This window comes from Mytilus californianus, unplaced genomic scaffold, assembly GCF_021869535.1.
Source record: "Mytilus californianus isolate M0D057914Y unplaced genomic scaffold, xbMytCali1.0.p SCAF_4, whole genome shotgun sequence".
NCBI classification, from domain to species: Eukaryota; Metazoa; Mollusca; class Bivalvia; order Mytilida; family Mytilidae; genus Mytilus; species Mytilus californianus.
The window spans coordinates 66,547,820-66,561,830 of record NW_026262690.1 but is presented as its reverse complement, the minus strand read 5'-3'; the positions used below and the strand labels follow the sequence as shown (position 1 = coordinate 66,561,830).

General features: G+C 31.7%; 1 protein-coding gene across 5 annotated transcripts in view; it reads left to right on the top strand.

The window, feature by feature from the left end:
- Nucleotides 1–813: 813 nt before the first annotated feature.
- LOC127738376 (diacylglycerol kinase delta-like) overlaps nt 814–14,011 on the top strand; it is a 116,103-nt gene continuing 102,905 nt past the window's right edge. For 3 of the 5 annotated variants that reach the window (XM_052249591.1, XM_052249593.1, XM_052249590.1), the window contains exons 1-3: nt 814–968; nt 9,469–9,486; nt 12,400–12,444. In XM_052249591.1, coding sequence (XP_052105551.1) covers nt 819–968; nt 9,469–9,486; nt 12,400–12,444 — 213 coding nt within the window. In that variant the 5' untranslated portion in view covers nt 814–818. The remainder of the gene's footprint in view (nt 969–9,468; nt 9,487–12,399; nt 12,445–14,011) is intronic. The other 2 variants (XM_052249594.1, XM_052249592.1) reach the window with 2 other exon arrangements.

The following is a 14,011-nucleotide window of genomic DNA, read 5'->3' as shown; positions in this document are numbered from 1 at the left end:
GCCCACGCAGCTAAAAATGTGTTGAACTTGTATGACTTATATACAGCTAGTAACTGGCATTAAAAATGTGAAACAATTCAATTGAGAAAACTAACGGCTTAATTTATAACACAATAATTGTAAATTGAATTTTCGAAGAACAAATATGACAGACATGAACTAGTTGGTTCATTAACTATTTTAGGTTTAGATCGTTGTTATTTGTGATTTTATTAGCTTTTCATTTAATGCCGTTTTCCATACTGTGGGTCAGAGTTTATAGTTGTTGTTTGCCAGTTGATAAGTGGTAGATTAAAATCCCCTCGAGGTGTGACATTTTGGTAGGTTTGCCTAGGTTTTGACTTCTTGTGTCCAGTATGTAGTTAATGGATTTTATATGTTCTTCAATGATTATTGAGTAATAAAACGTTATTTAGTATATTAAAATTATAGATTTTAATAAATAAAAGGTTTGCTGACTTTATCAACAAGCATGATTTTCGTACTATACTAATCATTGGTGCCAAGCAGAACTGTGACTAGTATTATAGATCACGGTATACTATTCCCAGAGTAGAACTAGTCTAATAATATGTGTGATTTTTTTTGACTTGAAACTTTTTGTGTCAATAAGTCTTTTTCATACTATATCCTTTTTAAAACTTTTGTAATTGTTCTGTCCTGATTAAGGAAGATATTATGACTTAAGCCTGAGGGAATACATACTGTACTTAATCATTTCATGCATTTTCCCAGGTATTCCCAGCCCGATGCTGAATATTTTCAGAAATTGATTTTCATTTAGCCACGCCCCCTAGCGGATGTGAAGGAAAACCAAGATGGCGACCAGTTTGAAAGGAAAACGAACCTCGAAGGCAAAGACGAAGGAATTACCATCACAAGAAGATTCATCTGAGAGTGAGATAGAAACGGAGCCTGCTAAAGCGTTTCATCGTCGTATTTCAACAAACAAGGAAATTAAAACATCGGTAGGACATCGTAAAATGCTAAATTTCCATGACAGACTGAGCGTTTTATCAGAACTGTCACTCACTTATAATTTTCTCTATACATCTCAATACCACTGAAATCGGATTCGTCAAATATAATCAATTTCAAATGTAATTTAAATATCAATAAATGCAAAAGCCGAAATCTTTTCTGTATTCTCAAGCAGAAATACCTTACTTTGATATCATATTTAGCCGGTTAGCGACAAACCCACAAAAATGGGGAAAATTGTTACCCTTATCATGGCTAATGAGTAATGTCTAATGAGTAACAATTCCTCAAATGGGAAATATTTTTATAAATTTATATTCCGTTTATATTTAAAATGGCACATATTCATGAAAATGCAGCAACTAATTTTTCTAAAAGACGAATATAGTCGGTCATTAAAATACATATTATTGCTATTCATCTGCCATCACTGAACATCACAAAGGTTCAGGTAAAAGTTTGATGTCCTTATAGCAAATGTCTGAAGCCTCAAAGGAAAATTGATTTTTTGTCTGATGTCTATTGTTAAAGTGTTGCAGATTCTCAAATGGCTATAGACCTTATCGTTTTTTGTTCACCAATACTGGAAATATTTTCAAAGATTCCCGTAAAATTTTGATATCAAAATAGAAAATGTCTGACTCCTTAATGGAAAAGTCATGGTTGTATGATGTCAATAGTTCAAGTGTCGCAGGTATCCAAATAGCGACAATGTCTATTGGCACCATATCATTAAACTGTCAATCATGTTCATTAGAGATGACGTTTTTCACTTACAAAACATGTAGGGGAACTAAAAATGTTCCGAATAAACCTCAACTGTTCTAACTTTTATTGTGATTGCACTCTATAATCCTGACACTCACATTATCCTCAACTTAACAATTTGCCATTTTAAATCTGCTTTCTTGGTTTCTATGCAGGATCCTTAATTTCTTAACTTTTGTTACTCTCCGGTAATATAAGTGTCATTAATGTGGTTCGGTTTCCTGCACTTTAAAGCAGCCTATCCTCTGCACTAGAATAATTCTCAAGACTTGCATTGCAATTGAAGAAATATTCAGAGGGGTCCAAAAAATATGTAAATAAACAACGTGATACTCCACGTCAACACTTCCTGTGAAAAAGATGTTGGCTTCCAGTTCCACCATTGAAAATCGTCTAGGATAATGTGTAGGCCAGGATTAATCCAGTGCAATCGCAATAAAAGATCATAAAAGGTAGAACAGTAGAGGTTTTTTGGAAACATAATATAAGAGGTTCTGCTAAGTGAAAAAACTTTCATCTCGAATGAACACCATCGAAATTTTAAAATATTTGATAAAAAAAACCATTCACTGATCCAAATGTCTGGTAGGCAAACATATTTTATCCCATATTTTTGTTCAAAAATCAAATAAACATAAGTTTCAATATTGCTTTTAACCAGAGACATTTTGATAAAACCTTAAATGATGTATCCCTTATCTATTTCTGTTAAAATTAGTACTATAAAAAATTGAGAAACTCTTTGAAACATTACAGATTTGTGTTTACTTTAGTACATTGTAGTACCAGGCATGTGCTAAATACTGGATATGTGTATGTAGAGTATTAATTGAAACTGGTATTGAAAAAAAACTAGTTAATTTTCAAAATTTTACCAATATAGGAATATTTTTCTCAATTTGGTCTGACTGATTTTTTATTGGTCAGAAAAATGATAACCTGTCAGACCAAATGTCCAACAGTCCTTTGGTTAATTTTTTGTCAAGTCTTGATTAGGCCAATTAAAATTAATTGATAGATTTTCATCCCCGCCCGCCCCTCTGTTATCGTCCCGCCCTGAATTTTTTATACGCCCGTTTACGGGACGTATTATGGTATACCTCTGTCCGTCCGTCCGTCTGTCCGTCCGTCTTCAACATGTCAGACATTAACTCAAAAATGCTTTAACCAATTTGCTTGAAACTTTGGTGAATTGTTTATATCTATTGACGTGAGCTCCCTTTCGTTTTTTATAAAATTTAGATTAAACGTTTCCAAGTTATGGGGTTTTATTCATTAAAAAAAGGGGGATTTTCCAGTTTTCAGACAATAAGTCAAGAATTCTTTCACTAACTTGCAAGAAATTGTGGTGAATTGTTTATATCTATTGACATGAGCTCCCTTTTGATTTTTATAAATTTTAGATTTTACGTTTCCGAGTTGCAGGGTTTTATTCATAAAAAAAGGGGGGATTTTCCAGTTTTCAGACAAAAACTAAAAAATGCTTTCAGCAATACTTATGAAACTTTGGTGAATTGTTTCTATGTATTGATGTAAGCTCCCTTAAGAATTTTATAAATTTTACATTTTGCATTTCTGAGTTATGGGGTTTTATTCATTAAAAAAGGGGGGATTTTCCAGTTTTCGGACAATAACTAAAAAATGCTGTCAGCAATTCTCATGAAACTTTGGTGAATTGTTTCATTATATCTATTGATGTAAGCTCCCTTTACATTTTCATAAATTTCTAATATGACATTGAGAATAAATTGAACTTTATTTGTTTATAGTCTGACAACAGATTTACAAAGTATTGCGCAACAGCACAGTGTATTACACAACAGCAAGAAATCTTTAATTGAATATAAATTCAATTCATATAACCAATTTCAAGTTCTTCGACTACATTTATTCAGAAACATTTAAATAATATGTCAAATATTTAATTACAATCCAAATTCAGACCTGTATCAAGCTTGAATATTGTGTCCATTTTTGCCCCAACTGTTCAGGGTCGGACCTCTGCAGGGCGTATCCAGCTGCGCTCAGCGAAGCAGTTTTTTGTTGAGCCTGCGATTAACAGCAAAAGTAGGCGAGACAATGGGTTCCGCGGAACCCTTACAAATTTTTTAGTTATACAATGACTTTGTGTCAGGAAATTTGGACTGTGAATGGTATCCAAAGAGCAAAAAATAGTGGAACACATTGGTACAAAAAAGACTGGATTAAAGTGATTGACACAAGCACGAACTTGTGAGATTTATGACCGTATATTGAGTACAAAGAGTTGGCCAATGTACAAAATGTATTATAGCAAGCCCTTAGATTTACCCAAAGGCTGTTGTTTTTGTTGACAAACAGCAAACACCCTCTGTTCCCAACCCCTCAATAGAGTCATTAAGCAACTTCTTCGTTTTGGTTCAGTTCATGTTTTACATTGTAATTATATTTGCACCTTGCATAAGAATCTTAAAAGCATCAACCCTGGTATTTTCAAAACAGTATGTGTTTTCATTTCACTCTGTACTCATGTTTGTGTTGCATACCAATGCATATGCTTCATTTTATGGGCACTACAAATCATAGCTAAGAAAGCAAAATAAATTTAGTCAAGGTAGTCTAAAAGAGAACATTTCTCCACGTTTTTGCTATTTTCTAAAAGAAGGTTTCTAAAGCGGCAATGACATGTAGAACAGTGGTTGCCAATTAGAAATATTAATTTAAGAATTTAAAAAATAATGTTAAATTCCATATATATACATGATATAAGCTTATTATTAGCCTTGTATAAGAACAACACATCACAGAAGGGTAAACCGGAGAAATAAAAATTAAAAAATAAAATCCTCCCACCTGCCCCATTTTTTTTTTAAAATCTGGATGAAAATCTACTAAATTTTAGTTGGCCTTACTTTAATAATGACACTTATTATATAAATGTAAAACCTGATTTGCTTTAAAAATTGAAAGTCCTCTTTGTTTTCAATTGTACAATCAACAGAAGGGTACAGCCTAAATGGGTTAGGGTATGGCACCCTCAAATGTTTTTATGGGCTATTAAGGACTGATATGCAATACATGTGATACATATTTTCACTTGGATAACTGACAAAAGTGCAACAAATTTGGATCTTATCCAAATAGATGTTAAAAATATGAGAAGTTGAAGTGACATGAAGTATTCATTATTGTGATACAAATCCACAGTAAATAAATCAGTTCTCCCTTAAGTACAAAAATTACTCTTCTTTAATACCATAATGCATGTACATTGTACACAGTATAAGAATTGGTTTTTCTCTTTTTGTATAATTTGTACGTTGCTTTTTATACGCCGCTTTAAAAAAGTGGGGTATACTGTTTTACATCCATCCGTACGTCCATCCATCAGTCCGTCCATCTGTCCCATGAATATTTTTCGTCGCATCTTTCTCAGGAACCACATCATAAGATTTCTGAAATTTGGTTTCAGGGTTTATTTAAGTCAGCTATACCGTGTGATGCGTTTTCAGATTCATCACTCAACAACTTCTTGTTTACCGAACACTTCAATATTTTTACACTATTAAAATTATCCAGTTGCGGCAGGGGTATCATCAGTGAGCAATAGCTCACAGTTTCACTTGTTTCTGTCTGCATGAAAATGATTTGACTAAATATTGAATTATAATTGGACTTGGTGAAATACAATTTAATGAAGTTAATTAGACAAAGAAGTGCTAGAAAGATCTCACCATATATAAATTTTAAGGTCAAAAAGATCAGGTGATAAATGAAGTTGTTTCAGATATATACAGTAAAAAAAAGTAGTGCCCATGGAACTTTTTGGTTAATTGATCACTTAGTGTCTATATACTAGCTGTTCTGTTTTTTGTTCCACTATATCCTTAGTAAAAAAAAAATTCAAATGTTGCTTGGCTGCCATTATGCCAGTACATGTATCTAAAGACTTGACACCAAAAGTTACATTAATGCAGCTGCATTCACCTTAAAGTGCTTTTAATGGCCAGGAAATAATCATTGAATTTTCTTGTACATTTTTGTAGATATCTTTCATTTTCATTTATATTTTACCTCTATAATACTCTTTTACATTGATCAGCAACATTTTCATTAAGTAGTTATATATCAGGTCGATTCAAGACAACATCTTTGAATATATCAGGTAGATTCAAGACAAAATCTTTGAAAATTCAAAAATATAAAACGTTTGAAAGTATATAATTCTAATGGTCCTAAACAGAGGTGTCAAACCCTTCTGACGGTAGACAGCTGAGCATGAGGTACATGTAGTTGCAATCTTAGTTTAAGTACAGTTACCCAGTACAAAACTTATGAACTGGAAATAAGGATCAACATGTATCATATCTGTACCAAAGTAACAGCTACTGTGCTGATGCCTGATGGTACACTCAGGGTCTGAATATACATGTTCAACAGCCATATCGGCCCATATGGTATTAAAAAAACTTATGATACTGATTTTCTCATGGTCAATCTTTTGGTTTTAGAATAACCTTCACATGGTCTGTTAGAGTAGTAAATTGACTGGAAATAACAAACAGAAAGTATCATTTGCTAATTTATAACAATTTGGTCATTTTGCCATGTAACTCATACCTTGGCAACGTTTGTTACCTTAAAAATGTATGTTTTCAAGTTTATTTATTTACATATTTTATGATACATCAGTAATACATGTATACATGTATCTGACCTTATTTTAGGATAAATGCAGGATATCCAATCCAATTACATTTAATGACATTATGATGTAAATAGTCTAATAAACATTTATGCTGTACACATATATAAAATGAATATGCTGATGTTTGGTTATCTAAGGTCATGTCAGTGATTGTCTCCAGCGGTCATTATGGCAGATACATGTACAATAAAAAGGAATTATTATATGACCGCAAAATTTTTTGCAGTCGTATATTGGTATCACGTCGTCGTCAGTGTCGTCCGAAGACATTTGGTTTCCGGACAATAGCTTTAGTAAATGTAAATAGAAATCTATGAAATTTAAACACAAGGTTTATAACCACAAAAGGAAGGTTGGGATTGATTTAGGGGGTTATAGTCCTAACAGTTCAGGAATTAGGGGCCAAAAAGGGGCTCAAATAAGCATTTTTCTAGTTTCCAGACATTAACTTGTGGTTAGGTGTATGGATCTCTCTGAAATTATACCACAAGTTTCCATACCACAAAGGGATGGTTAGGATTGGCTTTGGGGGGGTTATGGCTCAAACGGTTTAGGATTTAGGGGGAAAAACAAGGGTTTCCTGGTTAATGGACGATTAAAAAAAAGTGCAATGTTGTGTTTGGATTACCTCCCTTACGCTGCTTTTAAATTATGTATAAAGAAATGTTGTATTGTCTTGAGGTGATTAGCTGTCAATTTATTTTTAGAAGTTACTATTTAAAAATGCTGATTAAGGAATATAAATTTTAGTCATGATTATGTATGTCATTTTCTATTTTAAGACTTTTATGATGTATTTAAATGGGTAATTATGGTTGCAAACTCAATTGGAAATTTGAATTGAGATTATGACTATATCTTGAGGGAAAGAATTTTTTATTTTGGAAAAGGGGGGGGGGGGGGGAGGTGAAAAAAAAAATTGGGTGGGGGGGGGGGGGTAAAAAAGAAATTGTGAGGGGGGACAATTTTTTCTCACTTCAGATTTCAGAAATTTAAAAGATAATTTCAACTATTTTTTTGGGGGGGATCAATTCGCAACAGCATAATGTATTGCACAAAAGCAAAAAATTGAATATAAATTCAAATCATATAACCAATTCTTAGTTCTTTGACTACAGTTATTCTGTGTCAGAAACCTATAATGTGTCAAATATTTAATTACAATCCAAATTCAGACCTGTATCAAGCGTGAATATTGTGTCCATTTTTGCCCCAACTGTTGGACCTCTTCGGTCGTATCCAGCTGCGCCAGGCGAAGCAATTTTTTTGAATCTGGAATAATTTTGAGTTCTGGAAAATTGATAAGAAATGTATGATGAAAACTTACAAAATTCAGAAAGGTTAGCCATGCATGCATGGCTAAGAGGGGTTGGTTAGTTCATCCTGAAATATTAGTGAAAGTAAACTTTAGCAATGCATGCATCAAAATTATTCCAGATTCAAATAATTCCTTGTTAATATAATAGGATTGTGTTCTGGATTGCCATTCAAATCAATTGTTTTTGCTATCGTGTACAGCAAGTTTTTGTCTGCATTTCTAATTTCCATTTCAATACAAAGGATTTTGCAACATTTAGTGTACATCAGATTGTATTCTGTATTACATGTACCTGCTGCATCTACATTACCAACAGCAGGTAATAAGGTGTGAAAATAACATGTTTAAAATAGAAAGTTAACAGATGCTTTCAGTGTGTTTTGATCAACCTCTTGTATTTAATTATTTTATGTTGGTTAATATCACCACTGATGTAGTCATGATGCATGTAGTATCGCTGTCCGATGTATTGAAGTTTTACTTCTCTTTAAATCATGTCTTTAGAATAAGTTTAATAGCCAAAACTGGCAACATTTGTTGATAAATTATATCTATTTATAAATCTTATGTAAATAAATCTATAAGTATACACAAATTGCATTTACAAAAACTACCATATTGATGTATGATAATTATTTTTAATAAAATAATAATTTTAACTGAAAATGGTTTTTGTTCAACAATTGTGTAAAATTCTGAAGCAGATGTCAATTTCATATCAAACATTGTCATTATCCCTAAAGGATAAAATCATTAATGGAAAACTTTCTATATTTACATTTCAATCAATATTTTACAAAATATTAGTAAATTTTTCATGATTGGTAATTCCTTTAAGCAATAAATGTCATGATTTATAACTTTTTCATTCATATTTATTAAAGGATGATAGAAAGTATCTAAACTAAGTTGACAGGACTGATGGAAATTAAAATATGAAGATTAGTACAGTGAAGATTAAAAACGAACATTAAATTGGAACATACTATTTTTAAACATATAACAATTATTTATCTTCTTTGCTTTAGCAGAGCAAATTTAATTGCAGTCCAAGTAATGAATTATTTTTTGGAAATCTGCTATAAATACAAAAAAGAGAAAAAGAAAAATGCAGTATTTGCAATATTTTCTGCACAACTTGTTTCAAATACAAGATAAGTGCAGTGATTCTAGAGATATCATTTTAATATGTTTGTACATGTACTCTTATTATTTCAATATTCAATCAACTTTGATCATTAAATTATGTACTGGAATATACATGTAGAATATAAAAAGATATCATAAGAAACTATACATGCAATTAGTAAAATTAATTGTCTATGTGTTACCATTTTGGCTTCAACTGTCTTCTATCTGATGTGAAAAAGTAATGAATTACTGTATTTAACATCGTGAAGGTTGGTGAAAGACGTTAACCAACATTTACATGTTTTGTAACACCCAAAACTTTGTCATATATGACTTAGTATATGGATTGGTTATCTAGTAATATAAATGAAGTTAGGAGATAATGTAGTTACAAAATTGAAATGTCATTTGAAATTAACAGCCTTAGTAATTAGTTAGATTTGCTACAAAGTTTTTAAAGCAAAAAAGGTCCTGCTAGGTAATAAGAATAAAGGGATTCATGGGTGAAACTTGACTGGATGACTGGTGCACATTTTGATACTGTTTTCATGTATAAATGTTTATTTTCCTTGTATGTTTTCAGGGAGGAAAACAGAGGTTGGTACGTAAATTGTTCTGGTATCACCACTAATACTACTTCTCATACCAGCTTACCAATAGAGAAATTTTGTTGCTAGGCATTAAAGGCTGTCCTATTATAGTAATAATAAATTATTTTTTGGGGATGATGGATATACATGTATAACGATTTACACTCACCTGGTACATTGTATATAAAAGATCAACTTAGTTGTTGTCATCTCTTAGTATCTGTCATTTATATTTTTTATGTCTCATTCCTTTCAATGTACATGTGTAATGCATTGATTTTAGATACATGGTATTCACCCTACCCATATGATTAAAAAACTTTCATTTTAAAAAACTTGCAATTTGCCTGTGACAAATTCGTGGAATGACAGACATAGGGATACTAATCCATAGGCAATGGAGTTAAACATTTGCAATACACTTTATGTTGACTTTATTTCATTGTACAGTGATCAATTTTAAGTTTCCACGATAAGGTCAGTTTCGATAAGCAATGTGGCCTACATGCATGTATATGATCATTGCAAAATGTACATAATGAAAAAGAAAGGAGAAAATTCAAGTCATATAACAAAATCACTATACACACTTGGGTAAATGAAAAGCAAAGGAACAATGCTGTTATAGCTGTTCTTCAATTTAAAAGTCAGAGTGAGTCTTTAAACTTTAAACAAAAGATCACACCTTGCTGCAAGTTAAAGACAACTCTAGCAACATAATAGAACTAAAAACAAAACTTTGCATTGACCAATAAAAAATGAAAATGAGATCAAAGTCGGGTGTACAAATGTACTCTGTCAAAAGATATTTTAAACTGGTATCGCAGGGTCTTCTCAGTAATGTTAGTCACAATATCACACAAGAAACATTTAATCATCTAAAGGTGTTTCTAACATATTTAGATGCTCATAAATAAAAACCAAGTATGACAAATGTTTCATGTGCGGTATTGTGACTTGTGTTGGTGAGAAGACCCTTTGACATGAGCATCAAAATCAGAGTTAGGGTAGATAAACTCCAATATGCCAACATACTATTGACAAGAATTATGAAACCCTCACTTTTTGAGGTATAGAGCTAAATGTCAATAGATGTCGAAACAACAGTATTTTCACAGCCTTTAGGTTTTGCACAGATTTATCATTCACGAAACCCAAATATTTTTCATTGCACAGTTTATTGTAGGTATTTCTTTGCATAAAAATTATTCAGTTCTGAAAGAATTCTTTTGCATAGATACTATAACGCCAACCTTAGAAAGTGTGTAAATGTACATCCCGCTATATGTATCTATATTATCCTTAATTGGGTATATAATATATATCTTGAAGCTCTATTCAATGAAGTATTTTGATACACTTTAAAAGATTTTATCAGTTGATAAACTTACAATGTATGTTGAGAAAGTGAAAGAATGTCTAATTTGCACTTAATTTAACATTGGTACTTCAGTCAACAGCTGTGTCATTTATATTGACATATATTTATTCATAAAAATATAATTATATAAAAACATTCTTTGAAATATATTATCAAAGCAAAATTTTGTTTTTTCTGATGTCTCAGTTGATTTAAAATCTTCATTGTATATTTATCGTCCTGAATATGTACATGTATCAATAATTGCCACTGGACATTAGCAAACATCAATTAATCAATGAAGTTTAAATAATTAACTTTAAAATTACTCATTATCAACCTTTCAGAGAAAACAAATGAAACATATACAATCTTTAATTAGTTTTTTTTTAATTGAAGTGTGCTTTTAAATAAGTTTTCTTTAAAGTCCTGACAAATCTGTACTATCTTCTTTTGCTGTGCTTGCAGACTGACTAACCAGAGTTATCTTCCTTTGACTAACATTTAGTGTGCTGATATCATGTAGAAACTAGAGGATCACTTCTTAGCTTCTGTATTTCTTGTATTACTGTTAAATGCAGTGAAAATATGTCTACGTAAATAAATGTTGCAATGATTGTTGTTTTAAAGATCTTAATCTTTCAATACCGTACAGTGCTGATGATATAAAAGAAAATTTCCTTTTAAGCGCTTCACAACAATAGGAGGATGCAAAGATATTTTGTCTTCGATATACAGAGCAATTGTACCTATTTTGTTCTCTTTCTGTAAATTCTTAAACATTTTATCACATGAATTTACCAAAGTTTTTAAAAACTTCATGATTCTATTTTTTTTAAGATACAATGCCATTATTTGCTTGAAATAAAGTTGGTTTCAAAATGTTTTGCAAGTACATGTATTGGTAAATGATTCATAGATTTATATTGTTTAAAATCTGCTTAACAGTCACTTACTTTTTGAAGATACTGTGAAATTTTTTATGTCCACTCAACATGGAATTTTTTTGCAACATACTTTTTAGCTACAGTATTAAGGAATAGTTTGATATTATGTCTTGACACCTTGTGACAAGAGCTGCAAAATGCAGAGTTGAACTGTATAAGCAATTTTCAGATCTGCGGGCAGTCACTTTCTGTTTGACAATACTTCTATAATACCCAGGACAACTGAGCGTGGATTTTTTGCCATTTTTTTCTTAGTTTATGTATCAAGGATTTGATATTTTGTTTGGAGATTCATAATGTTGAGTAGTACCCTGTAAGCCTTGATTAGATATCCCATGCATTTACTTTCTGTTAAAAGATATTTGAATATTTATAATACCCACTAAGCTTGAAGTTTTCAATAGTTTGGCCAAGTTGTATCTCCAGAATTTCTAAGGGAAAAAGTTTATGATACGTAAATACAGGAGTTTTAAGATTAAACAAGTTCAATCATTGTCAATAGGGTTTAGAAATAATACCATTATGATTATACTAAAACTGGACAATAACGCCTATATTTATTTCTAATACATGTGCAATTTATTATAAAATAAAAGTTTTTCTATTTATAATTTCAGGCATGTACCAAAGAAGGTTATCTCATGAAACAGACAAATTTCCAGGTAATGAAAATGTTTAAAACAAGAACTTAGAGCAATATTTTGTGGTACCAAATATTCCTGCATTGATATCGATACATTTGCCAGTTTTGTTAATGTGAGAAATTCCTACACATTGATTAATTTGCCTAAAACAAAAAATTATCTTCTTAGTAGATAAAACTACATGTATCAACTCACAAAACTGCATGTGATGTTGTATTTATTCAATATTAATAATATGTTTTCAATCTGTTCAATATAAACACTGATTCAAACATTAAAAGTTGATTTCTGATATTTTACCATTTTTATACCCCCGCAACAAAATGTCGAGGGGCATATTAATTTACCCCTGTAGATGTCTGTCCGTTCGTCCGTCTGTCCAGATTAGGATACATTGTTTGTCCGGCTATCTCTCCTTTTACAGTTTTCGAGGTACAACTTTAATATTTTGTAGGATGTTCATACACATAATGAAGGTGTGCATGGCCACAGGATATTGATTTTTTTCAAATATTCTGAAAATGGGAGGTAGTTGGAATTGGTCATTTTTTTGGTATTAGCTGCATAAAGAGATCATGGTTTGTCGGGCTATCTCCTCCTACAGTTTTGGAGTTACAGCTTAAATATTTTGTAGGATCTTCAAACACATAATGGAGGAGTGCATGGCTACAGGATTTTGATTTTTTATGCACCCACCGTAGCGGAGGGGGCATTAAGGTTTACCCTTGTCCGTCTGTACGTCCCAAAATTGGTTTCCGTTCTCTAACTTTAGTTTCCCTTGACTAAATATTATGAAACTTTTACACAAAGCTTATTAGCACAAAACACAGATCAAGTTCGAATTTGAGTGGTGTCACTTTTACCGTTCCTGTATTACGCCCCTTTATAAATGGAAAAATTGCTGAATTTTTCGTTTCCGTTCTCTAACTTAAGTTTGCCTCAACCAAATGTTATGAAACTTATACACAATACTTATTACCACAAAACTCAGATCAAGAACAAATTTGGGTAGTGTCACTTTTACCGTTCTTCAGTTATGTCCCTTTTTAACTTTATATGATATGCAAGCGGGGGGCATCATCTTTGCCTCAACCAAACGTTATGAAACTTATACACAATGCTAATTACCACAAAACACATATCAAGTACGAATTTGGGTGACGTTACTTTAACCGTTCTAGAGTAATGCCCTTTACAAATGGAAAAATTGCTGAATTTTTCATTTCCGTTCTCTCACTTAAGTTTGCCTCAACCAAATGTTATGAAACTTTTACACAATACTTATTACCACAAAACTCAGATCAAGAACAAATTTGGGTAGTGTCACTTTTACCGTTCTTCAGTTATGTCCCTTTTTAACTTTATATGATATGCAAGCGGGGGGGCATCATCTCTGTCCCATGGACACATTCCTCATTTATTTATTGTAAATCATTGACATTGTGAAGTAAAGAATCGAACTGTGTTTTTTGTCAGTTTTCAAAATTTAAGATAAGAGTTATATTTTGCATTATGAGCAGTCAACCGATTGACATCATGTGACTGATATTACTTAAAAATCTGTGTGAAAGAGTTCAGGTTTATT